Raw genomic sequence first — 27,973 nt, forward strand, 5'->3', positions numbered from 1 at the left:
CCAGGCCTCCAGCACCCTCAAAACAAACAAGTTTCTCCTCCTGCTCACAGGGAACCTCCTGGGTTCCAGATTGTGCATTATCCTCTTGCCCCCACAGATCCTTTATCTCTTGCTGAGCATTGCTCAGATCCCCTCTGGGGCTGCTCCTCTGCAGGCTCAACAGCCCCAGGGCTGTCAGCCTTTCCTCCTCACAGAGCTGCTCCAGGCCCCTCAGCATCTTTGTTGCCTCCATTGGACTCTCTCCAGTAGCTGCCTATCTCTCTTGCCATGGTACACTTGGAAAAGAACCTAACTGCAAGGCAAGTCAGATTCTTCCATGCTGTCTGAGCCAGGTAAGCCCTCACTAAGATGCCAGTTTGCTTCTAGGAGACTTAAATGGCTCATGGGTTTGCTGACACCCACATGGTGAGACCACCTCAGTGGCCAGGAGAGGGCATGGTCTTCCTGTGGTGGTGGCAGGCAAGGGCATTCTGCCAAGCACATGTAGAGGAAGCTCCACCTTCCTGCCCTTGCCCTGAGAGTCCTTCCCAAATCTAGCTGTGGCCAACCACTGGGTATTTGATCATGTGTAACCTGAAGAGCGATGTTGCCTTACCTGTTCCTGAAATTTCTAGTGGTGTGGCATGTGGAAGAGCAGGAATCACAGAATCATGGCATGGTTTGGGTTGGAAGGACAGAATCCCAGCATAGTGGGGGTTGGAAGGGACCTCTGCAGTCCAACCTCCCTGCTAAAGCAGGGGTACCCATAGCAGCTTGCCCAGCATCACAATGCCCAGCTAGGTTTGGAAGCTCTCCAGAGAAGGAGACTCCACAACCTCTCTGGGCACAGCCTGCTCCAGGGTTCCAGCACCTTCTCAGTAAAGAAGTTTATGTTGAAGTGGAATGTGCTGTGTTCCAGTTTGTGCCCATTAGCCCTGGTCCTGTCACTGGGCACCTTAAAGATCATCCAGTTCCACTCACCTTGATGTGGGCAGAGATGCTTTCTGTCAGACCAGCTTGCTCAAAACCTCATCCAACCTCAAGATGAATACCACCTCAGCTTTAATCTGGTGATGGAATTGTGTCTGATTCCACCCATTTCAACATATATTAGCTATATCCCTTTCTGATGAATGAAGTACCAGACAAGCAGGCAGCCTCTGAGGATCACCCTCCTTTCCTGATGGAAGTCATACCTGGCTACTGCTGGACACGTCCACGTTCTGCAGCACCAACACACTGACCTCTCCTTTGCTGTCACCTACCAGGAGGCAATTGGTGTTCCTGGCAAAGAGCACTGAAGTGAATGTTGCTCCTGGGCTGGCCGAGCAGGAGGTGGTGGGGTCTGAGCTGCAGCAGAGGCAAGAATTAACAGGTAGGTTTGCTTCTAATGGAAAGTACTGTTCTGTAGAGGCTAGCAGCCATGAGAAATGTTGCATGTTCTACTCCATGGTCTAGACTGCTGGAATAGGTCCAGAGGAGGCCTCAGAGATGATCAGAGGGCTGGAGCACCTCCCCTTCAGGGACAGGCTGAGAGAGTTTGGGCCTGGAACATCTCTGTTATGGGGAGAGCCTGAGACAGCTGGGGCTGTGCTGCTTGGAGAAGAGGAGACTGAGAGGTGACCTCATCAATGTTTGGAAAGATGTACAGGTGAGTGCCAGGAGGCTGGAGCCAGGCTCTGCTGGGTGATGCCCAGTGACAGGACAAGGGGGAATGGGTGAAAGCTAAGGCATAGGAAGTTTCATGTAAACATGGGTTGGAATTTTTTCCCTGTGAGGGTGACAGAGCACTGGGACAGGCTGCCCAGGGGGGTTGTGTGGTCTCCTTCTCTGAACATATTCAAAACCTGCCTGGATGTGTTCCTATGTGATCTGGTCTAGGAGATCCTGCTCTGGCAGCAGGAGTTGGACTGGATGAGCTTTGGAGGTCCCTTCCAGCTCCTGACATTCCATTATTCTATGATTCTATTCAGCCTGTAGAAAAGGCAGCTTCAGGGAGGCCTTAGAGCAAGCCAGGAATGGACCTTTTACAAGGGCTTGTAGCAATGGGATGAGAAGCAATGGAAGGAAGCTGAAAGAGGCGAGATGCAGACTGGAGATGTGAAAGAAATTCTTTCTAGTGAGGGTGGTGAGACACTGGAACAGGTTGCCCAGGGAGGCTGTGGATGCCCCCTCCCTGGTGGCATTCAAGGCCAGGCCGGATGAGGCCTTGAGCAACCTGATCTAGTGGAAGGTGTCCCTGCTCATGGCAGGGGTTTGGAACTAGATGATCTTTAAGGCCCCTACCAACCCGAGCCACTCTGTGAATCCATGAAGAGTCCTTCCTTACATGCTGACACGAAGGTCCCAGAGTTCTGCTCGGCTTTCGTGTGCTGCTGCAAAGACGAACTCCGATGTGGGAGACCAGATGATGTCATGAACAACAACAGCGGTGGAACGGAACCTTAAAATGGGTGCTTGGGAATCCTGGTGCCACAGAATAATTCTCCAGTCAGCAGAGCAGCTGAGGAACATGTCAGTGCTGAAGGGATTCCAAGTGACTTTGTACACAGGAGCCTGCGGGGGTGGGACGAAGCAGAAGAGAACTCAGTGGTATTGTAGAGCTGCAGCTTCACGAGTGGGCTTTCACAGTGACCTTTCATAGGGGGCCCTCTGACCTTACCAGCAAAGCCAGCATTGTGTTACTGTCTTCTATGTTGTATCAGGTGATAGGATGAGAGGAAGTGGCCTGAAATTGTACCGGGGACAATGAGGTTGGATATTAGGAACGATTTCTTTGCTGAAAAGTGGTCAGGTAGTGGAACAGGCTGCCCAGGGAGGTGGTGGAGTCACCATCCCTGGAGGTGGTCAAGAAACCTGTGGCCATGGCACTGTGGGACATGATTTAATGGCCATGGTGGGTTGATGGTTGGACTTGGTGATCTTAGAGGACTTCTCCAGCCAAAACAGTTCTGTGGGGGTTTTAGTCTGGAGAAGAGAAGACTGAGAGGGGATTTAATAAATGTTCATAAATATTTGAGGGCTGGGGGTCAGGAGAGGGGGGACAGGCTCTGCTCACTTGCTCCCTGGGATAGGACAAGGAGCAATGGATGGAAGCTGCAGCACAGGAGGTTCCACCTGAACACAAGGGGGAACTTCTTGACTGGAAGGGTCCCAGAGTACTGGAACAGGCTCCCCAGAAAGGTTGTGGAGTGCCCTTCTCTAGAGACTTTCAGGATCTGCCTGGATGTGCTCCTGTGTGACCTGGGCTAGATTGTATGGTCCTGCTTTGGCAGGGAGGTTGGACTCTATGACCTCTTTGAGTCCCTTCCAACCCTGACATGCTGTGAGCCTGTGATTCTGTGTGTTCCTATGACAGGAGAGATCACCGGAATAAAGAGCCTTTTGTGGATTCTGGTCCCTTCAGCAGCTGTCAGGAGAAGCTGATGCTCGTCACTGGTGAGGCCACACCTCGAATCAGTTTTGGGCCCCTCATTCCAAGGACATTAAGGGGCTGGAGCAGGTCCAGGGAAGGGCAACAAAGCTGGTGAAGGGTCTGGGGAAGAAGTCTTGTGAGGAGCCACTCAGGGAACTGGGGTTGTTCAGCTCGGATTAAAGGAGGCTGAGGGGAGATCTTCTGGCTCTCTAAAACTCTGTGAAAGGAGGGGGGAGCCAGGTTGGAGTTGGTCTCTTCTCCCAAGGAACAAGTGATAGAAGAAGAGGAAATGTTCTCAGGTTGCATCACTCACCTTATGGCCTCTGTATGTCTTTAGGAACCAGTCATTGCAGGAACAAGAACACAGGTGGATGTAACCCTCTTCCGTCCCAGCAAGATAAACATTGGTATCCTGAGAGAAAGGTACAAACACTCTAAGTTGGATTGAGCTGGCTATGACAAATCATGGAGACAGCAGGACTAGGTCAGGGATTGTCTCCCTGTAGTCAGCACTGATGAGGCCACACCTTGAATACTGAGTTCAGTTTTGGGTCACTGAAAAGGACATTGAGGTGCTGGAGAATGTCCAAAGGAGGGCAACAAAGCTGGTGAAAGGTCTGGAGAACAGGGCTGGTGAGGAGCAGCTGAGGGAACTGGAGTTGCTTAGTCTGGGAAAGAGGAGGCTGAGGGAAGACCTTCTGGCTCCTTAAAACTGCCTGAAAAGAGGTAGGAGTTGGTCTCTTCTCCCAAGGAACAAGTGATAGGACAAGGGGAAATGGGCTCAAGCTGCACCAGGGGAGGTTTAGATTGGACATCAGAAGAAAATTCTTTGCCTTGAGGATTGTCAAGGTTGGAACCAGCTGCCCAGGGCAGTGGTGAAGTCCCCATGCCTGGAGGGACTGAAAAGATGTGTAGCCATGGTTCTGAGGGATGTGGTGCAGCAGCAGGCTTGGTAGTGCTGGGTTAATGGTTGCACTCCATGACCTTACTGGTCTTTTTCCAGCCTGAGCAATTCAGTTTCTATGATTACTCATCCAAAAATCCCTCAAGGCCTGGATGAGTTTGGCAGTAAGAGTTTCCTGGAAAAAGAAGGTGGAGCTGCCAGGATGTTGTGTGCTGTGCTGCTTGCAGAGGTGTGCGTGCAGGAGATGGAGCAGTGCCAGCCTGTATCAGCTTCCCTCTGTGTGTTCTCCACCTCTGCAGAACATGTGTCGCCACTTTGCACTCTTGAGAACGTCTGCAATCCAGGAGAGCAAACACATGGATTCTTCACATTCTCTTGGACAAAACATTCTGCTGGGTAAACAGGAGAATCACAACATCTAAATTCTGGACGTGGGAGATACTGAAGAGTCAAATCTTGTGGCTTTGACCAACACACAGGGGAAAGCTTCTTTGGGGTGTGGCCCAAAGCAACTGTGAGTATCATGGCTGACATGTTGGAGCTGTTCATAGAGTCAAAGATTGGTTTGGGTTGGAAGGGTGCTTAATGATATCTAGTCCCAACTCCCTGCCATGGGCAGGGACACCTTCCACTAGAGCAGGTTGCTCAAAGCCTCAGTACTCAAGGCCTCCTGTACTTTCTTGGTTCAGCATATTGTCCAGTTTAGGTATAACTCTTTGAATCATAGAATCAACCAGTTTGGAAGAGATCTCCAAGCTCATCCAGTCCAACCTAGCACCCAGCCCTATCCAGTCAACTAGACCATGGCACTAAGTGCTCCATCCAGTCTTTTTTTTAACACCTCCAGGGATGGTGACTTCATCACCTCCCTGTGCAGCCCATTCCAATGCCAATCACTCTCTCTGGCAACAACTTCCTCCTAACATCCAGCCTATACCTCTCCCGGCACAACTTGAGACTGTGTCCCCTTCTTCTATTGGTGCTTGCCTGGCAGAAGAGACCAACCCCACCTGGCTACAGCCTCCCTTCAGGTAGTTGTAGACAGCAATGAGGTCACCCCTGAGCCTCCTCTTCTCCAGGCTGAACAACCCCAGCTCCCTCCGCTTGTCTTCACAGGGCTGTGCTCCAGGCCCTTCCCCAGCCTTGGTGCCCTTCTCTAGACACGTTCCAGTACCTCAACATCTCTCTTGAATTGAGGAGCCCAGAACTGGACACAGCACTCAAGGTGTGGCCTGACCAGTGCTGAGTGCAGAGGCAGAATAACCTCCCTTGTCCTGCTGGCCACACTGTTCCTGATGCAGGCCAGGATGCCTTTGACTCCCTTGGCCACCTGGGCACACTGCTGGCTCATCTTCAGCTACTATCTACCAGTATCCCCAGGTCCCTTTCTGCCTGGCTGCTCTCAGCCACTCTGTCCCCAGCCTGTAGCTAAGAAGCAATTTGTTTCAGAACTAAATATGCTCTAAGTACCAGTAGCAAGTCCCAGGTTAGTGGTTATTAAATTATCTCCAGCTGAAGATCTCATCCCTCCTGCATAATTTCCATGGATGATACTTCAAGCATCCAATGAAGTGATTGACCTCCTGTACTGAGCACTGGTGAGGCCACGCCTTGAGTGCCAGATGCAGTTTTGGGCCTTTTACTCCAAGAAATGCTGGAGCAGGTCCAGACAAAGACAATGAAGCTGGTGAAGAGTCTGCAGTACAGGGCTGATGAGGAGCAGCTGAGGGAACTGGGGCTATTTAGTCTGGAGAAAAGGAGGCTGAGGGGGACACCTTCTGGCTTTCTACAACTCCCTGAAAGGAGGCTGGAGCCAGGTGGGGGTTGGTCTCTTCTCCCTAGTAACAAGGGGTAGGACATGAGGACATGGTTTAGCCCCAGATGTGGTAGAGTTAGACAATGGTTAAACTGAGTGACCTTCAAGGTCTTTTTCCACCAAAACAATTCTCTTGATTATCTGAGCCTACCTTTGGATGGAAGTCAAAGCACATCCCAGGTGCCTCTTGAGATAACAGAGCTTTGCTTTTCCTTTCTTTCTCACCTGGGAATCTTTTCCTCTCTCCTTCTGTTCGTTTTATTTTCATCACATCTGTACAAATAGCAGAAGAGTTTTTGTCAAACAGGTGTGTGACAGTGCTATGAATTGTGGAATGGTCTGGGGTGGCAGGGACCTTTAAAGCTCTCTGCCCTCTGCACTTAGCAGGGACAGCTGCAATTAGAGCAGGTTGTTTAGAGCCCCAGGCAACCTGACCTGCAATGGTTCCAGAGGCCCTATGGGCAACCCAGGCCAGGCTCTCACCACCCTCAGTGTAGAAAATGTCTTCTCTAGATCTAGTCTGTATCTCCCTCTTTTCATTCAAACCATCATCCCTTGCTTACCAGTGCAATCCAGTCTGGGCTGTAGATGCCACTCAGTGATTCGGCCATCTGCTGACACAGAGAGTAGTCTCTCCTTTTTGCCACCACTTTGTGCACCTCTGTCCTGTTCCACCCACCTCAGCTGCCATACAGGACCTGTATGGTGATTCATGGAGTCACTGGGACAAGAGGTGCACATGGAAAAGCATACATTAGAAAAAGACAAAGCCATACAGTTGAAAAGTAGTTAATGATTTGTAAAGTTTGAGTCTTAGGATAGAATGTTGTTTAGCTGTAAGAAAAAGAAAGAAATCTGAAAACTGGCTCTATATCCCAGGAAAATATTTCAGCAGATAAAGTATCCCAGCATGGCGGGGATGGAAGGGACCTCTGGAGATCATCCAGTCCAACCTCGATTCTAATGCAGGGGCACCCAGACAGGGCAATGGCAGGGTAGGTTTGGAAGCTCTCCAGAGAAGGAGGCTCCATTCTAGATCTAAATCTCTCCTCTTCCAACTTTAATCCATTCCCCCTTGTCCTATACTGACAGAAGCTGGAAGGAAAACTTTGCCCAGCATCCCTCAGCCTTACTTACCAAGCCTGTTGTAACTCCCTCGGCATGTCAGCTGTGGATACTGTTTTAGCTGCTGTTGGCTAGGACATGACCAGGGTGGGAGGAGATGGGACACCCCAGCCTTACCTGCTGTCCAGAAGCGCGGAGCTGTCACAGCTCTGCACATTGAAGACTGCAACGGAACCGTCGTACATTCCGACTGCTAAAAGGTTTGGGCAGGCCATGGAGAAATCCAACGCAGTAACCCCGTGTTCACACCAGAAAATGCGCTCTGGCCACTGAGCAGGAGGAAAAGACAGGAGTGGCTGGAGGTAGTTTCTTAATTTCCCTTGGTCTTCTCAATATTTGATACCAAATTTCCAGGCTGTGCTGAAAGTCAGGTGTTGGTGACCACAGTGCCTAATCCTAGACAGAACAGGTTGTCCAGAGAGGTGGTAGAAGCCCCATCCTAGAAATATTCCAAGTCAAGTTGTCTGGGGCTCTGAACAACCTGATCTATCACAGAATGTTTTGGAGGAGGTCTCGTTGGTAGCATCCCTGCTCCTGGCAGAGAGGTTGGGGTAGCTGATTTCTGAGGTCCCTTCCAACGTCAGCCACTCTGTGATTCTATGAATGCCAGGTTGGGAGGGACCTCAAGGATCATCTGGTCCAACCTTTCCAGGTAGTTTAGTTTAAATGAGCTGGCCTAGCACCCTGTCAAGCTGAGCCTTGTTGCAGATGTCCCTGCCGACTGCAGGGGGGTTGACTAGATGACCTTTAAAGTTCCTTTCCAACCCAAACCAGTCTGTGATTCTATGAGCCTATGGCATTAGGTGCTATGTTCCAAATGGTTGTTTATTTCTTGCTGCAGTTGATGAAAATTAGGGGAAAATAAAAACTGTCAGAGGTGTGACACCATAAAATAGTGTAGATGGGCCTGCTCCAAACCAAAATCCCGACACCCAAGTCCATGTTCATAGAATGGTTTGGGTTGGAAGGGACTTTAAAGATCATTTAGCTCCAACCCATGGGAAGGGACACCTTCCACCAACCAGGTTGCTCAAGGCTTCATCCAGCCTGGCCTTGAAGGCCTCCAGGGAGGGGGCATCCACATCCCTAAGATTCAGCTAAGGGAGTACAGTGTGAGGGTTTTCAGATGTTTTATTTTTAAAACTAAGTCTCTGTCCAGCAATATAAAAGTGAGAACCTTTCCAAGGATGGAAGCTTAGCTGGAGAATCTAACACACTCCAGGTGAGGGACCTTTAAAAGTCACCTAATCCAACCTGCCTGCAGTCATAAGGGACATCTGCAACTAGAGCAGATATCTGAGAGGAAGGAATTAGTGTTTTAGAGAATCACAGACTGGATTGGGTTAGAAGGGACCTTTAGAGGTCATAGACATAGACATAGAATCAGCCAGGTTGGAAGAGACCTCCAAGATCATCCAGTCCAACCTAGCACCCAGCCCTAGCCAGTCAACTAGACCATGGCACTAAGTGCCTCATCCAGGCTTTTCTTGAACACCTCCAGGGATGGTGACTCCACCACCTCCCTGGGCAGCCCATTCCAATGCCAATCACTCTCTCTGGGAAGAACTTCCTCCTAACATCCAGCCTATACTTTCCCCGGCACAACTTGAAACTGTGTCCCCTTGTTCTATTGCTGGTTGCCTGGCAGAAGAGGCCACCCCACTCCTGGCTACAATGTCCCTTCAGGTAGTTGTAGACAGCAATGAGGTCACCCCTGAGCCTCCTCTTCTCTAGGCTAAACACCCCCAGCTCCCTCAGCCTCCCCTCATAGGGTTTGTGTTCCAGGCCTCTCACCAGCTTTGTTGCCCTTCTCTGGACACCTTCCAGAGAAGGCCCATGTAGTCCAACCTCCTGCAGTCAGCAGGGACATCTGCAGCTAGAGCAGGTTGCTCAGAGCCTCAGACAACCTGATGTGCAGTGGTTCCAGGGATGAGGCAGCTACCATCTCTGTGGCCTCAGTGTCAAACATTTCTCCCTTTTCTCCAGTCTGAATCTTCCTCTTGGAGTTTCAAGCCGACACCCCTTGTCCTGTCACAACAGGCCCTGCTCAAAAGTCTGTCCCCAGCTCTCTGATCAGCCCCTTAAAGCACTGAAGGGCCACCAGAAGGTCTTCCTGAAGCCTTCTTTTTCTCCAGGGAGAACAACCCCAGGTCTCTCAGCCTGGCTTCACAGCAGAGACATTCTAGCCCTTGAATCATTGTTGTGGCCTCCTGGCCCTGCTCCAGCAGGTCCATGAAATCTACTCTCTTTTTGACATTCTTAGGAGAAGTTATTTTAGATAATTTTATTAGATACTATTTTTTAAATACAAATTAAACGAATTTCATGATCCAAAAGGAAATAGATGGGAAAGAAGAATCCTTAAATTCCAAATACAGGTGTTCTCTGTAATGAGACTTTGGAAGTATTGAATACAAGCCTTTAGATCCTGAAATGCAGAAGGTAAATGGATTTACTATCATGTTTGCTGTTCTCAAGACCTTTTCAGCCTAAAACATAGTTTATACACCCTTGGGTTTGCCCACAGTAGCTACAAAACAGATTTAGTGTCTTGGGTCACCCTAGGGATTGGAAATGGGATACAGGGATCTGCAATGCTACGTTGCCTAGCATAGGCCAGTGCTATCTGACAGCTGTAGCCATCTGTTAGCTGTTTGATGACCTGTCTGCAACCAGTCTAGCTCCTGTGTCTGTTAGCAAACCTCCAGAACAGTCCACACCTCTGCTAGAAGTGTCAGATAAGAGGATGGAAGGGCATCTGGAACAGGTTGCCTGGGGAGACGGTTTGGGCCCTGTCCGTGGAGATATACAAGGTGAGGCTCAACAGGACTCTGGGCAACCTGATCTAGTTGAGAATGCCCCTTCTGAGTGCAGAGAGGGTTGGACTGGATAACCTTCAGAGGTCCCTTCCAACCCAGACCATTCTGAAATTCTGTGATGTGTAAATCAGCTACCAAGGGATGGGCTCACCTGTGACACAAACCATTTTCTCACAGAGCTTTATTTCCTGCCTCCTAGAGCTGGAATCACCTCTCATTGTTACAGTGGGGGCTGGAGTGCACAGGCAAGTTTGTACTCCTCATGCCCTCTCCTTTCTGAATAAGCAGACCTCCTATAAACTGACCAGACACATACTCTGAACTTCTTTTTGCTGCTGATGGCAATAGGAGGCCGAAGAGGGAGCTCCCAGGTAGCCCTGAATTGGAGGGGTTTGCTGCTGCCAGGGACAGAGATGGTATAAAAGGAAATGCAGAGAAGGAAACTCTTTCCAGTGAGGGTGGTGAGACACTGGAACAGGTTGCCCAGGGACGTTGTGGATGCCCTCTCCCTGGAGGTGTTCCAGGCCTTGAACAAGCTGGGCTAGTGGGATGTGTCCCTGCCCATGGATGGGGGGGTTGGAATTAGATGAGCTTTAAGGTCCATTCTATGAGTCTATAAACTGCTTCCTACAGGCACTCCCTTTAGGTCAGGATTTAAGCCCATTGAAGGTACTGCAGTTGGAATTAGTTTCCCAAAACTATGAGGTTTGGGCTAGCAGACTCAACCTTGCTGATCAGGTCTGTTTTTTTGATATAGGGGGAGGGAAATAAATAAAGCAGAAAGAGTACAGCAGAAAAGTGCAGAAAGGACTGAAGACAAAGAAAGAAAACAAACTGGCTGCTCGTTACCATGGGGTTCTTTAGTGACCAGCAGCAAGCCAAGCCTTTCTTCTGCTCCTTGAAACCAAGGGCTCCGTAACCAACAGCTAAAAGGTCCTGAAAGCACAGATGAAGAGAGATTTATCAGTAAAACTTAGAAGTTTAGAATCATAGACTCATAGAATCAACCATGTTGGAAGGGACCTCTAAGTTGAGTTGTTTGTTTTTAAAAGGCATCTTTTTGCTAACACTGACTCTCAGAGCAGAGCTTGGAAAGACAATGCTTGTGTCACTGCAAGGAAAACAACACAGGAGAGGACCAGGATTTCAAAATGTTGAAAATACAGGAAACTGGCCCAGCTACAAGTCATAGCCACCATCAGCTGTGTTTGCAATCCTCCCCCCCCACCCCTGCCCTGGCCTTCATAAAAACATCTCCTTTCCCAGAGGTGAACAGACCTCATTCTATAACCATATTTTAGCATGGCAGACTGGGTTGGGTTAGAAGGGACCTCTAAAGGTCACCCAGTCCAACCCCTTGCAGTCAGCAGGGACAGCATCAATCAGAGGAGGTTGCTCAGAGCCCCAAACAACCTGCCCTGAAATGGTTCCAGACATGGGGCAGCTACCACCTCTTTGGGCAGCTGGGCCAGGCTCTCACCACCCTCAGTGTCAAATGTTTCTTTCCTCTCTAGCCTGAAGCTCCCTCTTTTAGTTCACACCATCACCCCTTGTCCTATCACAACAGGCCTTGCTCAAAAATCTGTCCCCAGCTTTCTGACTGACCCCCTTAAGTCCTGAAAGGCCAGCAGAAGGCCTCCCTGGAGTCTTCTCTTCTCCAGGCTAAACAACACCAACTCTGTAAGCCTGGCATCACATCAGAGGCAAACCCTAAACTTTAATTAGGAAAATCCTAAATTTTAGTTAGGAAAACCCTGAACTTGAGCTGGAAAAACCTAAACTAACATTTTAAAAGTAGGTATTTTTGCCCTATAATTCTAAAGCTGAAGTCTATAAATATGCCCAAATTTCTGGGGCTCTGATCGCTCCCTTGGGGCTATCTTACTGGTTTTATGTTTCTCATTCACTTGTTTTTCACCATCCATTATGTTTGCTGTGGCTGTTGCAAGCTGTAATGAAGAACTGAGCTGTAGATTACTCTGCAAGTGAAGCTGTCTGAACCATTCTAACCTACACTGCAACTAACTAGCCAAACTTGGTCCAGCTGCTCATCTTATGACACCAAGCTGTGTGGTGAACTCACTTGAGGGAAGGGATGCCATCCAGAAGGATCTTGAAAGGCTTGAGAAGTGGACCAATGCAAACTGCATGAGGTTCAAGCAAAGTGCAAGGTCCTGCATCTGTGTCAGGCCAACACCAAGCACAAACACAGGCTGGGTGCAGAGTGAGTTGAGAGAAGCCCCAAGAAGAGGACTTGAGGATGTTGCCTGAAGAAGCTCACCATGAGCCAGCAGTGCCCTCACACAACTCAGAAGGCAACCATGTCTTGGGCTGCACCAAGAGGACTGTGGCCAGCAGGACAAGAGAGAGGATTCTGCCCCTTTGCTCTTGTGAGACCTCACCTCCAATACTGCCTCCAGTTCTAGTGTCCCCAGCATAAGATGGACATGGAACTATTGGACTGAATCCAGAGGAGGCCACAAGGATGATCCAAGGGCTGGAACACCTCTGCTGTGAAGATAGGCTGAGGGAGATGGGGTTGTTCGGTGTGGAGGAGACTCCAGGAGGACCTTATAGCTGCCTTCCAATACTTGAAGGAATCCTAAAGGAAGGCTGGAGAAGGACTTTTCATAAGGGTGTCTAGGGAGAGTACATTTAGGCTGAATCTTAAGAGTAAGTTCTTCAGCAAGAGGGTAGTGAGTCTCTGGAATAGGTTGCCCAGAGTGGTTGTGGATGCCAGACTGGATGATGCCTTGGGCAACCAAGTCTAGTTAGAGGTGTCCCTGTCCATGGTGGGGAGGTTGGAGTAGACAATCTCTGAGGTTCCTTCCAACATAGTAGGCTGAAGATGAGCCAGCAGTGTGCCCAGGTGGCCAAGAGAGCAAATGGCATCCTGGCCTGCATCAGGAACAGTGTGGCCAGTAGGACAAGGGAGGTTATTCTTCCCCTGTACTCAGCACTGGTCAGGCCACACCTTGAGTGCTGTGTCCAGTTCTGGGCCCCTCAATTCAAGAGAGATGTTGAGGTGCTGGAAGGTGTCCAGAGAAGGGCAACAAAGCTGGTGAAGGGCCTGGAACATAAACCCTATGAGGAGAGGCAGAGGGAGCTGGGGGTGTTTAGCCTGGAAAAGAGGAGGCTCAGGGGTGACCTCATTGCTGTCTACAACTACCTGAAGGGACACTGTAGCCAGGTGGGGGGTGGCCTCTTCTGCCAGGCAACCAGCAATAGAACAAGGGGACACAGTCTCAAGTTGTGCCAGGGTAGGTATAGGCTGGATGTTAGGAGGAAGTTCTTCCCAGAGAGAGTGATTGGCATTGGAATGGGCTGCCCAGGGAGGTGGTGGAGGCACCGTCCCTGGAGGTGTTCAAGCAAAGACTGGATGAGGCACTTAGTGCCATGGTCTGGTTGACTGGCTAGGGCTGGGTGCTAGGTTGGACTGGATGATCTTGGAGGTCTCTTCCAACCTGGTTGATTCTATGATTCTATGATTCTGTGATTATCCTTAAAGTTTGCTGAGTGCTGCTTTCTTGGGAGGTTGCTGTTAGAAAGAAAGGTTTGGTGTCTAGACTGTCACTAAGCAGCAGCTCAGAAGCAGCAGTTTAACTCACTGGGTTTCCTTTGCTCCAAGCCATGCTGCTCACACTGTGACCATTAGTTAAACCACAGGTATATGACCACAGCCATTCCAGGCTGGGAGGATCAATTTCTTCTGGGTTTCTCTTCAGATCTGACAGAACTGTTGGGTCAGTGAACATTTCCTCTTCCTCATCCTTCTTTTCCTCACCATGGTCTTCCTGGTCAGCTCCTTTCACAGCTGCTATTGTGTCATTTGTAACATCAGAATCTAAAATGCACAAATGTAGTAGAGTCTGAGAAAGAATATTTCAGATATTGAACTCCAGTCATTCACATCAGAGGAAAAATTTGCTCCTTCCCAAAGAGCAAAATCCTGACTGATTGAGGAAGTAAGATATCTTCTCTTTCAAAATAATGGCTAAAATGTGATAGAGATGTAAAAATTGGCTGGATCAGGCTTGGGATGGTTTGGGAATACCCACCCCACACACACTTAAGAAAATCACCCAGACTAGATTCAGCTGGCTGGAGGTTAAGGAATGAAGCTTAGCACAATTTACAAGCATATATATATAAAATATACATAAATAGTTACTATTATATACAAGTTAAAAGTAATACAGAAACACAAAATCTCTCCCAAAACAATCAGACTGCCAGGAGGATCCTGACCCAAACCTCCTCCCCACTTCCCTGTCTTTCCCTCCCTTCAGAAATAACCTGATCAATCTCCGTATATCTCACATGATAAATCTGGAGAGATCTCAGGTGAGATGTCAGAAAGATGACAAGAAGGTTAGGGGAAGTAAAGGGTTAAGAATTGAGGCAACAACACACAGAGAACACCAGAGAGAGGAGCAGAACTGAGAAGTGTGTGAGGAGTGAGTGTCTTATACCTGTGTTTCCACTAGTTGCATTGCTCAGCAGAAGAATGAGTGATATAGGTTATTGTTGGGGTTTTCTTTCTTCTCAGCTAAGGATTTAATTTCTCTCAGTACAATATTCCAATCAGCCTCAAACCAGCACAAGGATCTAGAGTACCAATTACACTCTGGGTGTTTAATGAGTGGATTTAGCTACCCAGCAACAAGCTAGGGATTTGTGCCAACCCCCCCAACAGGAACGTTTCTAATCTCTTGTCCTTCAGAAATTTGTTTAAACAGGGATTTTTTTTTAACTTAGTTTTCAAATTCTAAGGAGCCACACTTAGGTGTCAGTGCTGTAACACCTTAGCTAAGTATTTCTGTTTGTTTGCTAGTTTACTCCTTTATTTTAGGGAATGTCTAAGTGATAAATTAATCTCAGATCCTTGATACCAAAATAAGGACGTGGTAACTGCCGTACTGTCAGAAGAAAATCCTCCAGGTCAGTATCATGCTCCATCTGGAGCTGGCTCCTGAAGAGTGACAGAAACATAAAATCTTTTTGTTTGGAAAAGACCTTTAAGATCATCATCTCCAACCCTTAACCCAGCACTGCCAGCTCACCAATAAACCATGGGCCTCAGCACCACATCTACATGACTTTGAAACCCCTCCAGAGATGTGGACTCCACCACAGCCCTGGGCAGCCTGGGCCAGGCCTTGACAACTCTCAAAGGGAAGAAATTGTTCCTCATTTCCAACCTGAAGCTGCTTCATCTTGTGTTATCTCTTGTTCCTTGGGAGAATAGACGAATGCCGACCTGGCTCCAGCCTCCCTTCAGGGAGTTGTAACCAGAATGTAACAGGCTCGTTACCTGAGAAACTGACAGGATGACGCTAAGAGGGACAACACAATAAAAGCAGTGGGACCAGACCTCCTGGAGAGGTTGTGGAGAGTCATCTTACAAATCTTGCCAACTCCTTTTAGCTGATGAACTCCTGTTCTCAATTTGAACTGTGGGGTTAGTGTCTAAACCATGTGTATTAAGCCCTTCAATTTCATGAAGTCCTTGAGTACTACTCATGTGAGCACAGGATGTTGCATCTCAGTATGAAGAGTAACTTCTTTGGTGTGAGGGTGCAGGCTGCCCAGAGTAGTTGTGGAGTCTCCTTCTCTACAGATTCCAAACCTAGCTGAGCATTCTGATGCTGGGCAAGCTGCTGTGGGTGTCCCTGCTTTAGCAGTGGGGGTGAACTGGATGCTCTCCAGAGGTTACTTCCAACTGCCACCATGCTGGATTTCTGTGTAAATCTGCCTGTTTCTGTTTAATCCATGTATTAACTTGGAACTGCTGTAAGAGGTCAGATACTAGCACCTGGGTCTAGGGTCTGCAGGGACTCTCAGAGTGAAGGCACTTTATGTTAGACACTGCATATCTACCAGGCTCAAACTTCAGTTTTCCATCAGTCTCCTTACAAAATATATGTTTTAAAATATTGTAAAAGACATTCCAATGCAAGAAAAAATAGTAAATGGTTGGAGAAGTAGCTAAGTTAATCTGTATCTTACCTGTCAAGAAAGTTTGATATTTTGGGTAAGCCTCAGTTTGTGGTGATAAGAGAAGCTGAGCCACCTCAGAACTGGTTTATTCAGTTCTTGCACCAAGTGTGGTTTGCTAAAGTGAGTGTAAAACTGCAAAGTTCATGTTGACATCTCATCAGCTCTTCTCTGTCAGTTTCTTAAATTACTTGTCTGGAGAGACATTTTAATGAGGGACATCACTCCCTGGCTTTCAGTATCATGCAAAGCCTTGTGCTGAAAACAGGGAAACCAAAAAGAAACAAACCTCTAAAGACAGGAAGCTGACGATAAGCTGCAAGTTTGGGCTGGAAAATGTTCTCCATTAGAATCCTCTCCACGAAAACCAAATCTTGCTGGAAGCTTTCTGCTGTCAAAATAGCTTCTGAATGGTGTTTCTGGTGTTTGTGGCTTCTGGCACTTGCCAGCATTGCTGTAGAAGACGTTTCGCAACCTGACAGCAGAGCATAAGGGAGAGAAGTAGTTTGAATGTGATAATACTTTGCAGATAAAAGTCAGGGGGATAAGAAGTCTCCTCCTCCACCCCCTGCAGAAAGCACACTACACAAGAAGTTCTGCCTCAACATGAGGAGAAACTTCTTCAGTGTGGGGGTGCTGGAGCCCTGGAGCAGGCTGCCCAGAGAGGCTGTGGAGTCTTCTTCTCTGGAGACTTTCAAGACCCATCTTGGCTGTGTTCCTATCTAACTTGCCCTAGGTGATATTGCTTTGGCAGGGGGATTGGACTCAATCTCTAGAGCTCCCTTCCAACCCATAGCATTCTGTGATTCTATCATTAACAAAAAAAGACTTCCACCATTTTTTCTTGCTTTCAGTTTGTTTTCTCTTGTTGCCCAAGCACCCCATATTTAGGCCATAAGGAGATACTTCTGCAATGTTGTTACAATTGGTGTTTAGCTTGTAGACTACTAAGTAACAGCAGCAGGGTTGTCCAGTATGGAGTAAAGGAGGCTGAAGTGAGACCTTCTGGCTCCCTATAACTCACTGAAAGGAGGTGCAGCCAGGTGGGGGTTGGTCTGTTCTCCCAAGGAACAAGTGACAGGACAGGAGGCAATGGCCTAAAGCTGCACTGGGGGAGGTTTAGGTTGGACACGAGGAACAATTTCTTCCCCTTGAGGGTTGTCAAGGCCTGGCCCAGGCTGCCCAGGCTAATGGTGGAGTCACCATCCCCGGAGGGGTTTGAAAGCTGTGGAAATGTGGTGCTGAGGGCCATGGTTTGATGGTAACCTGTCAGTGTTGGGTTAATGGTTGGAGTTGTCAATCTTAAAGGTCTCTACCAGCCTAAGCAATTCTGTGAAAGGGCAACTTCTTGGATGAAGCAGAGACTTCCACAAAAGAGGTTCATAGATTCACAGAATTGTTTGTGCTGGAGAGGACCTTAAAGCTCATCTACTTCCAAAGCCCCTGCCTTGGGCAGGGACAGCTCCCACCAGCCCAGGTTGCTCAAGGCCTCATCCAGCCTGGCCTTGAACACCTCCAGAGAGAAGGCATCCACCACCTCCCAGAGCAACCTGTTCCAGTGTCTCACAACCCCCACTGGAAAGAATTTCTTCCTAATCTTCAGCCTTAAATACTGCCACCTTTCCCTGAAGTAAGACTGTTTCACTGTGGTTTGCAGGACAATCACTGCTGATAGTTTTCTTCAAGTAAAACCAGAACTAAAGCTTTAAACTAGTTCAAGTTGTGACAATTTACTTTAAAACAATCCTTATGGTGTAGGAAGCAAACCTGTCAGACTGTGATGCTTTATGTGTTTTCTTCATGTAGTTTTCGCCACAGAGGATGGTGATGTGGATGCATGCAATGGTGGAAGAAATGTAAATCTGGAAGAGGAGTACCTCTGTCAGAAGATGCAGGTGTAGGCTGATGGTGCTCTTCAGCTAGGTGAGATTTGCTGCTTCTCCCAGTTGTGGCTCTGCTACCTTCTGCTCTTGACCTAGGGTCTGTTTCTGGTATATTCAATGACTCATACAAGTCCCACGAGGTGGCCATCACCCCTAGAAATGAAAGACACTTTATGATTCACAGATTGCATTGGGTTGGAAAGGACATTTTGTCCAACCCCACCTTCAGCCAGCAGGGACACTTCTAGCTAGATCAGGCTGCCCAGGGCTAGACCAAGTCTAATCTTGAATGTCTACAGGTCTCTTTTTGACCAAAGATTGACTTTTTGTACTACAGCCCCAACTGTTTAGCTTTGAAACCAATGTGGGGGCAAACGAGGCTGTAGCAACAGCTGTTGTGTGACTGCAGCAGCCACACTATGGATTTCAGGGTGTGAAACAGTGCTCTGTCAGCTCAGCTCTGTGTGCTCAGCTTCCAAACACAGGTTGGAACAAGCACTGCTGATGCTTGAGGCACATGGTGAAGGGGAAGACAGATTAGTAGAAGCACAGAATGGTTTGAGCTGGAAGGGACCTTCAAGATCATCCTAGTTCCAACCTCCCTGCCATGGACAGGACAGCTGCCACTAGAGCAGGCTGCTCAAGGCCTCGTTCAACCTGGTCTTGAACACCTCCAGGGAGGAAGCATCATCCACAGCCTCCCTGGGGAACCTGTGCCAGTGTCTAACCACCCTTTGGCTCTTGCTGAGCACTGAGAAGATCCCCTCTCAGGCTGTTCCATCCCACACCTAGCTATTCCTCTGTCATTTAGAGCATTGAGGTTGCCCAGTTTGTAAAATTGCATCTTTCTTGTGATACTGCCAAGATGTTCTGCTTTCCCCAAGCTATTAAATCTCCTAACAGAGCTTCTCTTCTTTGCATTATGGCAACCAGAAATAGAAACCAGCAGCACTGAAAGGTCAAGGGAAAAAAAAAAAGAGGATGGCTGAGCACTGGATGAAGTTCTACCTCCTGAGAAGGCTTGCAAAGTGCTGAGGTAGCACACAGCAGCTGTTTTATTGCAGTGGCTACAGAGTGCCAGCAGCAGTGTTCAAGTTTTAGGAGGCATAAAAAAGGCCACCTCAAATCACACTGACCTGTCTGAACTTAAAGTAGAGGCAACATCTGCTTGGAGATGGAAGAAATTAAGCCCTGTCCTCAGTGTCCTGGTTGTGGGTAGGTAATCTTCTGAGGTCCAATGCTTTGGCTGTTGCTCAAGCAGTGCCAGGAGAGGTTTAAGTTGGACAACAGGAAAGATTTCTTCCCCCAGAGATGTTCCTTGATGTATTTAAAAGCTGAGTGGATATGTAGTAGTAGTGGCCTTGGTAGAATTAAGCAGTGGTTGGACTTGATGATCTTAAAGGTGTTTTTCAACTATAGTGATTCTATAAGGTGCTGAAGCAGATCCAGAGAAGGGCAATGAAGCTGGTGAATGGTCTGGAGAACAGGGCTGGTGAGCAGCAGCTGAAGGACCTAGGGGTGTTCAGCCTGGAGAAAAGGAGGCTGAGGGGAGACAGGTGTTGATCTGTTGGAGGGTAGGAGAGCCCTGCAGAGGGACCTGGACAGGCTGGATAGGTGGGCAGAGGCCAATGGGATGAGATTTAACAAGGTCAAGTGCAGGGTTCTGCACTTTGCCCACAACAACCCCAAGCAGCACTCCAGGCTGGGGACAGAGTGGCTGGAAAGCAGCCAGGAGGAAAGGGACCTGGGGCTACTGGTAGATAGTAGCTGAAGATGAGCCAGCAGTGTGCCCAGGTGGCCAAGAGAGCCAATGGCATCCTGGCCTGTATCAGGAACAGTGTGGCCAGTAGGGTGAGGGAGGTTATTCTGCCCCTGTACTCAGCACTGGTCAGGCCACACCTTGAGTATTGTGTCCAGTTCTGGGTTCCTCAATTCAAGAGAGATGTTGAGGTGCTGGAACGTGTCCAGAGAAGGGTGACAAAGCTGGTGAGTGTCCTGTTGTAGCCAGGTGGGGGGTGGCCTCTTCTGCCAGGCAACCAGCAATAGAACAAGGGGACACAGTCTCAAGTTGTGCCAGGGTAGGTATAGGCTGGATGTTAGGAGGAAGTTGTTGCCAGAGAGAGTGATTGGCATTGGAATGGGCTGCCCAGGGAGGTGGTGGAGGCACCGTCCCTGGAGGTGTTCAAGAAAAGCCTGGATGAGGCACTTAGTGCCATGGTCTGGTTGACTGGCTAGGGCTGGGTGCTAGGTTGGACTGGATGAGCTTGGAGGTCTCTTCCAATCTGGTTGATTCTATGGTTCTATGTTTTAACCCTCTGGCTCTCTACAACTCCCTGAGAGTAGGCTGGAGCCAGGTAGGGGTTGGTCTCTTCTCCCAAGGAACAAGTGACAGGACAAAAAGAAATGGCCTGAAGTTGTCCCAGGGGAGGTTTAGGTTGGACATGAGAAGCAATTTCTTCCCCTTGAGGGTTGTCAAGGCCTGGCCCAGGCTGTCTAGGGCAGTGGTAGAGTCCTCATCCCTCAGAGGGTTTCAGAGCCCTGTAGACATGGTGTTGAGGGACGTGGTTTAATGGTGACCTGGCAGTGCTGGATTAACAGTTGAAGATCGTTAAGGTTACTTCTAACCACAGCGATTTTGTGTTTCTGTGTGCTAGAGTTTCCCAAATAAATATTTAGCAAGTAAAGTAAAGGTAACAATAAACACACCTGCCAGGGGTGCACTGCAGTAAGTGAGAGCTCGTGCTTATTGAACACGTCTTCCTCTCTGCCACTCAGAAGGATTACCTTTGTCTTCCAGGATGATTCTGTCACACTGGGCTTCCTTGTGTTTTGCAGCTGGGTCCAGGGTCTGCATGGCTTTAGCTACGAAGCGATCGTTACCAGGCCTGGCTTTGCAGATGTCAACATAGAGCCTGTTCCGCTCCCTGGGGAAAGGACAAAGGGACATTCTGGAAGACAGCTACATTCTGCTTCTCAGTGTTCCGAACCACAAGCTCGACAGCAGAAAATGCCATAAAGGTACTGTGAGCATTTTATTTCACTCTAGCATCTTCCAGCACCTATTCCTGACCCTGTGGTGCTGCTCTAAGCCAGGAATGGCCTGTTGAGGGGAGACCTTCTGGCTCTCTACAACTCCCTGAGAGGAGGCTGGAGCCAGGTGGGGGTTGGTCTCTTCTCCCAAGGAACAAGTAATAGGACAAGAGGAAATGGCCTCAAGTTGCCCTAGGGGAGATTTAGGTTGGGCATGAGGAACAATTTCTTCCCCTTGAGGGTTGTCAAGGTCTGGCCCAGTCTGTCCAGGGCAGTGTAGAGTCCCCATCCCTGAGGGGGTTCCAGAGCCCTGTAGATCTAGGATTGAGGGCCATGGTTTAATGGTGACCTTGTAGTGCTGGGTAAATGTTTGGACTTGAAAGGTCTTTCCCAAGCTAAACAACTCTCACTTGCCAACTACAGAACATTGCACCCCAAGCTTTGGGACTCACATCTCCAAAAGCTGTGCAACAAGTCTATTGGTCTTGTATCCCTCATGGAAAGAACGTGGCTGCACTCTGTCCCAGTCAGATGCTGGGAGAAAGCCAGGAAACAATGGGTTCTGGGTTAACTCCCTACCAAAGTTCATGGTGCTCCAGGGAGGAGGCTCTGGAATGGGAACACTATATGCAATTCAGGGGAGACAAAGTATTTTAACACACAAGGTCACTTGCAACGTGGGGAGGTTTTTTTTGCCTAAAAGCACTGTGAAGAGCTTCAGAGGAGGCTGAGGGCTGCTTAGTTTGTAAGAGATTCAGGCTGTTTCCTCAAGAGACTCAAGCTCAGTACAGCTTTAAACAGAGGTGATGTGACAAGATCACAGCAGCTGGGTGTGCTGAGCCCACTGTATGCACATACACAACTCCAAGTATACATACTGGACTCGGGCAGCATCTTCTGATTCTGTAGACACCACAACTGATGGCTTCTCCAATATCCAGAGGGTTTCTGTCTCTGTGAGGAAAAGATTCACTCTCCTGTCTAAGTCTTCTTCTGTCAGTTGTTCTTTAATCTCCTCTTGCCTCACCTGCATGTCTGAAAGATTAGAGGTTAAAAAGGGAGACCATTTTGGCTCTACATTTCAAAGACAAATTAGTTCTCAAAGAAGTGTTGTAATCATGAGAGAATCCCAGCATGGTAGGAGTTGGAAGGGAGATTTCTATGGAGATCACCCAGTCTGATCCCTCTGCTAAAGCAGGGGCACCCACAGCAGCTTACCCAGGATCAGAATGGCCAGGGGGGTTTGAAATCTCTGGCTCATCCTCTTGAGAGATCAAGAGAGACAGGGAACTACTGGAGAGAGTTCAGTGGAGGCAACAAAGATGCTGAGGGGCCTAGAACAGTTGTGTGAGGAGGACCGGACTTCTGAAGGGCAGACTTCAGCTTATTTAAGGAACTAACTCAGAAAGTTCCTTGAGAAACAGCCCTTTAAAAAAGAGTGGGCCAGGAAGGTTGGACCTACTTGAAAAAAGAACTCTTGAAGGTGCAGGAGCAGCTGTGCCATTGTCCTGGAAGATGAGCTGATGAGGGAGACAGCCAGACTGGATGGGCAAGGTGCTGCTAAAGGAATTAAAGATAAAAAAGAGGGTGCATCACCTTTGGAAAAAAGGGGAGGTATCCCAGGAAGAGTTCAAGTATGTTGCTTAGTCTTGTAGGGAAAAAATAGAGAGGCAAAAGCCCATTTAGAACTTAGGCTGCCACTGCTGTTAAGGAGAATAAAAAATGTTTCTATATTAATGGTAAAAGAAGGGGCAAGGACAACCTCCACTTCTTATGAGATGGAGAGGGGAATATAGTAACAAAGGATGAGGAAAAAGCAGAGGTACTTAACACCTTCTTTGCCTCAGTCTTCAATAGTGGGACAGGTTGTCTCCAGGACAGCTGGCCTCCTGAGCTGGCAGATGGAGCCAGGGACCAGTATAATACCTCTGTAATCCAGGAGGAAGTAGTAAGGGACCTGCTGAGACACTTGGATCCTCACAAGTCCATGGGACCAGATGGGATCCATCCTAGGGTGCTGAGAGAGCTGGCAGCTGAGCTGGCCAAGCCACTCTCCATCATTTATCAACAGTCCTGACTCACTGGAGAGGTCCCTGGAGACTGGAAGCTGCCAATGTGATGCCCATCCACAAGAAGGGCTGGAAAGAGGAACTGGGAAATTACAGAGCTGTCAGCTTGACCTCAGTGCCAGGTGAGGTCATGGAACAGATCATCTTAAGTGCCATCACAAAGCACCTGCAGGATGGCCAAGGGGTCAGGCCCAGCCAGCACAGGTTTAGGAAGGGCAGGTCCTGCCTGACCAACCTGATCTCCCTCCTGGTGAATGTGGGGAAGGCTGTGGATGTAGTCTACCTGGACTTCAGCAAAGCCTTTGACACTGTCTGCCAAAACAAGCTCCTGGCAAAGCTGGCAGCTCATGGCTTGGACAGATTCACTTTGAAATGGGTCAAGAACTGGCTGGACAATCAGGCCCAGAGAATGATGGTGAATGGTGCCACATCCAGTTGGCAGCTGGCACTAGTGGTGTTCCTCAGGGATCAGTGCTGGGTCCAGTCCTGTTCAATATCTTTATCGATGATCTGGACCAGGGGATTGAGTCCACCATCAGTGAGTTTGCAGATGACACCAAGCTAGGAGCAGCTGTGGATCTGTTGGAGTGTAGGAAAGCCCTGCAGAGGGACCTAGACAGGCTGCATGGGTGGGCAGAGGCCAACGGGATGAGATTTAATAAGGCCAGGTGCAGGGCTTGACACTTCGGCTACAACAACTCCAAGCAGCACTCCAGGCTGGGGACAGAGTGGCTGGAGAGCAACCAGGCAGAAGGGGACCTGGGGCTACCGGTAGAGAGTAGCTGAAGATGAGCCAGCAGTGTGCCCAGGTGGCCAAGAGAGCCAATGGCATCCTGGCCTGCATCAGGAACAGTGTAGCCAGTAGGACAAGGGAGGTTATTCTGCCCCTGTACTCAGCACTGGTCAGGCCACACCTTGAGTTCTGAGCCCCTTAATTCAAGAGAGATGTTGAGGTGCTGCAGTGTGTCCAGAGAGGGGCAACAAAGCTGGCGTGGGGCCTGGAGCACAAACCCTATGAGGAGAGGCTGAGGGAGCTGGGAGTGTTTAGCCTGGAGAAGAGGAGGCTCAGGGGTGACCTCATTGCTGTCTACAGCTGCCTAAAGGGAGGTTGTAGCCAGGTGGGGGTTGGTCTCTTCTGCCAGGCAATCAGCAACAGAACAAGGGGACACAGTCTCAAGTTGTGCTGGGGGAGGTCTAGGCTGGATGTTAGGAGGAAGCTCTTCCCAGAGAGAGTGATTGGCATTGGAATGAGCTGCCCAGGGAGGTGGTGGAGTCACCGTCCCTGGAGGTATTCAAGAAAAGCCTGGATGAGGTACTCGGTGCCATGGTCTAGTTGACTGGATAGGGCTGGGTGCTAGGTTGGACTGGATGATCTTGGAGGTCTCTTCCAACCTGGTTGATTCTATGATTCTGTGAAAGGCTGAGAGTCCTGGGGTTGTTGAGCCTGCAGAAGAGCAGCACCAGAGGGGATCTGAGTAATGCTCAGCAAGACCTGTGGGGGGCAAGAGGATGGGGCCAGACTCTTCTCAGTGGTGCCCAGTGACAGGACAGGGGACAATGGGCACGAACTGGAACCCAGGTGGTTCCCCCCGAACAGGAGGAGAAACGTGTTTGTTGTGAGGGTGCTGGAGCCCTGGAGCAGGCTGTCCAGGGAGGTTGTGGAGTCTTCTTCTCTAGGTGGCCATTGTGATGCTGGGCAAGCTGCTGTGGGTACCCCTGCTTTAGCAGTGGGGTTGGACTGGATGATCTTCAGAGGGCTCTTCAAACCCCAACCATGCTTGGATTCTATGAGCTGGAGACAAAACCTGTGACACTGCATTTCTTATGTGCTGGGCATCTCACATCCATGCTCCACAGTGTCTCACAAGCCCCACTGCTCCCAAGAACAGTTTAAATCTAGAATTCTCCAGTGTTTGTTCTTTACCAGTTGTGTCTACTCCTGAGCCAGGTTCTGGTGTGTCATCCAGTATGGACACAGCTGTCAGTGCATTTGGTACAGATGATCTGCTGCTTCCATGTGTCCTTCAGTAACAGAAATGAGTGGAATTAATGTGAGAGGGCAGATGTCAGCAAACAAATCACTACAAAAGGCACAGTGGTTATCAGGACAAGCCACACAGGAATTTATAGCACTCAGAGGGATGGTTCCTTGTGAATGTCATAGGACCTTAGGGAAGAAAATAATGAAATGGTTTGAAAATTACTTAAAAAAGATTTCTCTCTGGCAGCACATCCTGAGGCATTAAGTAAATGACAGAAAAGCAGCTGTTGAGCTCTTAGCATGTAATTAGGTGACGTGTTGGCTACCTGCTGTGTGAAAACACAGAATCACAGGCAGCACAGTTCCAAGCCACAAATGATGGTGTCCAAAACTTTGCATGTGCTGAAATGTCTTTGGAATGCACAAGAAGCTCATTCAGATCAGCTTGGTAGAACCCAGAGTTAAAGCTCCTAGAGGAGCTTGTGTGTCATGGTTGTGTGTCATGGTTTGGGCCAGACCAGAGATGGTTCTGCTCAGTGCTGTGGCTGCTGAGCTCAGTCTCTGCTCCCTGGTGGCACACCCTGGAGTTCATGATGTCTTTCTGCATCCAGTGGAGATGAGGTGCTGAGGGCCATGGTTTAGTAGTGACCTGGCAGTGCTGGGTTAATGGTTGGGCTTGATGATCTTGAAGCTCTCTTCCAACCAAATATATTATGTGATTCTGTCATCTTAAAACATCTCTCCCGACCAAAATGATTTTGTGATTCTCTATGTTTTAGGAAGGAGAATTTAAATAACATGAGAAATATCACAGAACTGAATGCTGCAGTTTGCCTTCTACCTCTCTGGATGAAACATTCCAGCAGGAACTTTGACATTGTCACTCACAAATCCTATCCTCCTAACACCTACCCTTGAAGTATTTGTAAGCACTTATGAGATCTCCTCACTTCAATCTTCTCTCCTCCAAACTAAGGATCCCAAATTATCTCAGTCTTTCCTTATCACAAAGATGTTACAGTCTCCTCAGCAGCTTTGTAGCCCTTTGCTGTACCCTCTCCAGCAAGTTCTTCTCCTCCTTGAACTGGGGAGCTCAGAACTTGACCCGGTACTTCAGCTGTGCTCTCACCAGGGCAGAGTAGAAGGGGAAGAGAACCTCCGTTGACCTGCTGGCCACACTCCTCTTGATACCATTGGCCTTGCATAAAGCCAGGCTGTTGTCTTACCTTGAGAAGGACCCTTCAGTAGCATTCACTTCTGCTGTCTGAATTGTGGAAAAGAAAGAGAGAAGACTGGATCCTGCAGCCCCAGGGCAGGTGTTGGGTGCTAGAAGCTTGCACTGCCTGGCTACAGCAGTGCTTGAATCTGAAGCGAAGAGTGGATGAGGTGTCACATCCTTCCCTCCATCACCAAACACCTAGAGAAGTATTGATGGCAACAGTTTCACTCTCTTTCCCAAACCAGCAACAGTGGTGACATTTTATCTTATCTGGGACAAAAAGACAACCCTGGATCCAGGCAGGAAGCTGACAGCTCAAATACCTCCTCTCTGTAAACAGTGCCCCACACAGACCAGGAGAGGGCAAGAGGATTCGTGATCCTGCTTTCATACAATCACAAACACAGAATGGTTTGGATCTGAAAGGACCTTACAGATCATCTAGTCCAACCCCCTCGAAGTCAGCAGGGACAGCTGCAGCTAGAGCAGGTTGCTCAGAGCCCTAAAGAACCTGACCTCGAATGGTTCCAGGATCTACCACTTCTGTGGGAAACCTAAGACAGGCTCTCACCACCCTCACAGTGAAGGTGGACCTCTAGGGGTTTAACCTGGAAAGGACTCTCACCTTTGCTTGGGAGTCTTTGGAACTCTTACCATAAAAGTGGCTGCAAAATCCCAGAATCTCAGCAAGATGTCATTATTTTATGGGAATCTTTATTTTGTAGGCAAAGAGGGACAGATGCTACACAGAATCACAGAAAGGTTTGGATTGGAAGGGACCTTACAGATCATCTAGTTCCAACCCTCCTCTCATGTAGATTTGACCACAAGTAATTCTCAGGTTACGAGAAGAACTCTTACTCTAATTTTGTACCATTATTTTTCTTTCAGGTTGCTTTTGGACTCTAATAATTTCAGAGTGAGCTAAGCTCTTGGGTCCAGAGAAGGACAGTGAAGCTGCCAAAGGATCTAGAGCAAAAGTCTTGTGAGGAGCACCTGAGTGAACAGGGGTTGTTCAGCCTGGAGAAGAAGAGGCTGAAGGGAGACCTTCTGGCTCTCTGCAACCCCCTGAAAGGAGGTTGGGGTTGGTTTCCTCTCCCAAGGAACAAGCAACAGAACAAGAGGAAATGGCCTTAAATTGCCCCAGGAGACATTTAGGTTGGACATGCGGAAAAATCTCTTCCCCTTGAGGGCTGTCAGGCTCTGACCCAGGCCGTATAGGGCAGTGGTGGAGTTTATCTCTGGCAGAGATGCAGTGCCATGGAGATGCAGTGCTGAGGGACATGGTTTAGCAGCACACTTGATAGAGTTATATCAGGGTTGGATTCACTGATCTTAAAAGTCTTTTCCAATCAAACCCATTCTATGGCAGTTTTATTTCTTCACATCTCTTTAGCTTTACACATTTACTTTCCTCCTCTCTCACTTCTTTTCTGGCCACTTTAAACCAGTGCAGTAACTCATTAAAACCTTTTAGCAACAGTGTCAATAGCTTCTCACCTGCAGGACACTTCTGCTATCCACTGCTCTGACATTGGTGGTCATGGATTGTCTTCTGCAGGTTGGTGTTGGGGTTGTGATGCTCACTCGTCTTTGGCTACCACAACTTGTTGCTGATTCTTGCCTTACTCTGAAAACACAACAGAATTTCTAATTTTGTCAACAAAATACAAGCAATCACTGCAAGCACCAAATAACTTCTGTCTTTCATCAGTGGTTTAAAGGATTTCACAGAA

The 27,973-nt window shown here is 48.6% G+C and overlaps 1 protein-coding gene and 1 long non-coding RNA gene across 4 annotated transcripts in view; one reads left to right on the forward strand and one right to left on the reverse strand.

Moving 5' to 3' along the window:
- DNAI4 (dynein axonemal intermediate chain 4) overlaps positions 1-27,973 on the reverse strand; it is a 29,215-nt gene that overhangs the window by 465 nt on the left and 777 nt on the right. Inside the window, exons 2-16 of one of the 3 annotated variants that reach the window (XM_064147458.1) lie at positions 27,738-27,867; positions 26,245-26,435; positions 24,962-25,059; positions 21,847-22,003; positions 20,723-20,862; positions 17,933-18,091; positions 16,345-16,530; positions 13,667-13,902; positions 10,908-10,994; positions 7,357-7,508; positions 6,678-6,835; positions 6,266-6,387; positions 3,708-3,806; positions 2,309-2,535; positions 1,176-1,329 (exon numbers count right to left, since the gene is read on the reverse strand). In XM_064147458.1, coding sequence (XP_064003528.1) covers positions 1,176-1,329; positions 2,309-2,535; positions 3,708-3,806; positions 6,266-6,387; positions 6,678-6,835; positions 7,357-7,508; positions 10,908-10,994; positions 13,667-13,902; positions 16,345-16,530; positions 17,933-18,091; positions 20,723-20,862; positions 21,847-22,003; positions 24,962-25,059; positions 26,245-26,435; positions 27,738-27,867 — 2,296 coding nt within the window. The remainder of the gene's footprint in view (positions 1-1,175; positions 1,330-2,308; positions 2,536-3,707; positions 3,807-6,265; positions 6,388-6,677; positions 6,836-7,356; positions 7,509-10,907; positions 10,995-13,666; positions 13,903-16,344; positions 16,531-17,932; positions 18,092-20,722; positions 20,863-21,846; positions 22,004-24,961; positions 25,060-26,244; positions 26,436-27,737; positions 27,868-27,973) is intronic. The other 2 variants (XM_064147459.1, XM_064147460.1) reach the window with 2 other exon arrangements.
- On the forward strand, positions 1,268-27,923 carry LOC135177461 (uncharacterized). Its single transcript, XR_010303069.1, has 7 exons — positions 1,268-1,354; positions 3,338-3,417; positions 3,732-3,817; positions 4,598-4,812; positions 17,862-17,978; positions 20,774-20,956; positions 27,129-27,923. It is a non-coding gene; the product is annotated as an uncharacterized LOC135177461 (long non-coding RNA).

This window comes from Pogoniulus pusillus, chromosome 8, assembly GCF_015220805.1.
Source record: "Pogoniulus pusillus isolate bPogPus1 chromosome 8, bPogPus1.pri, whole genome shotgun sequence".
NCBI classification, from domain to species: Eukaryota; Metazoa; Chordata; class Aves; order Piciformes; family Lybiidae; genus Pogoniulus; species Pogoniulus pusillus.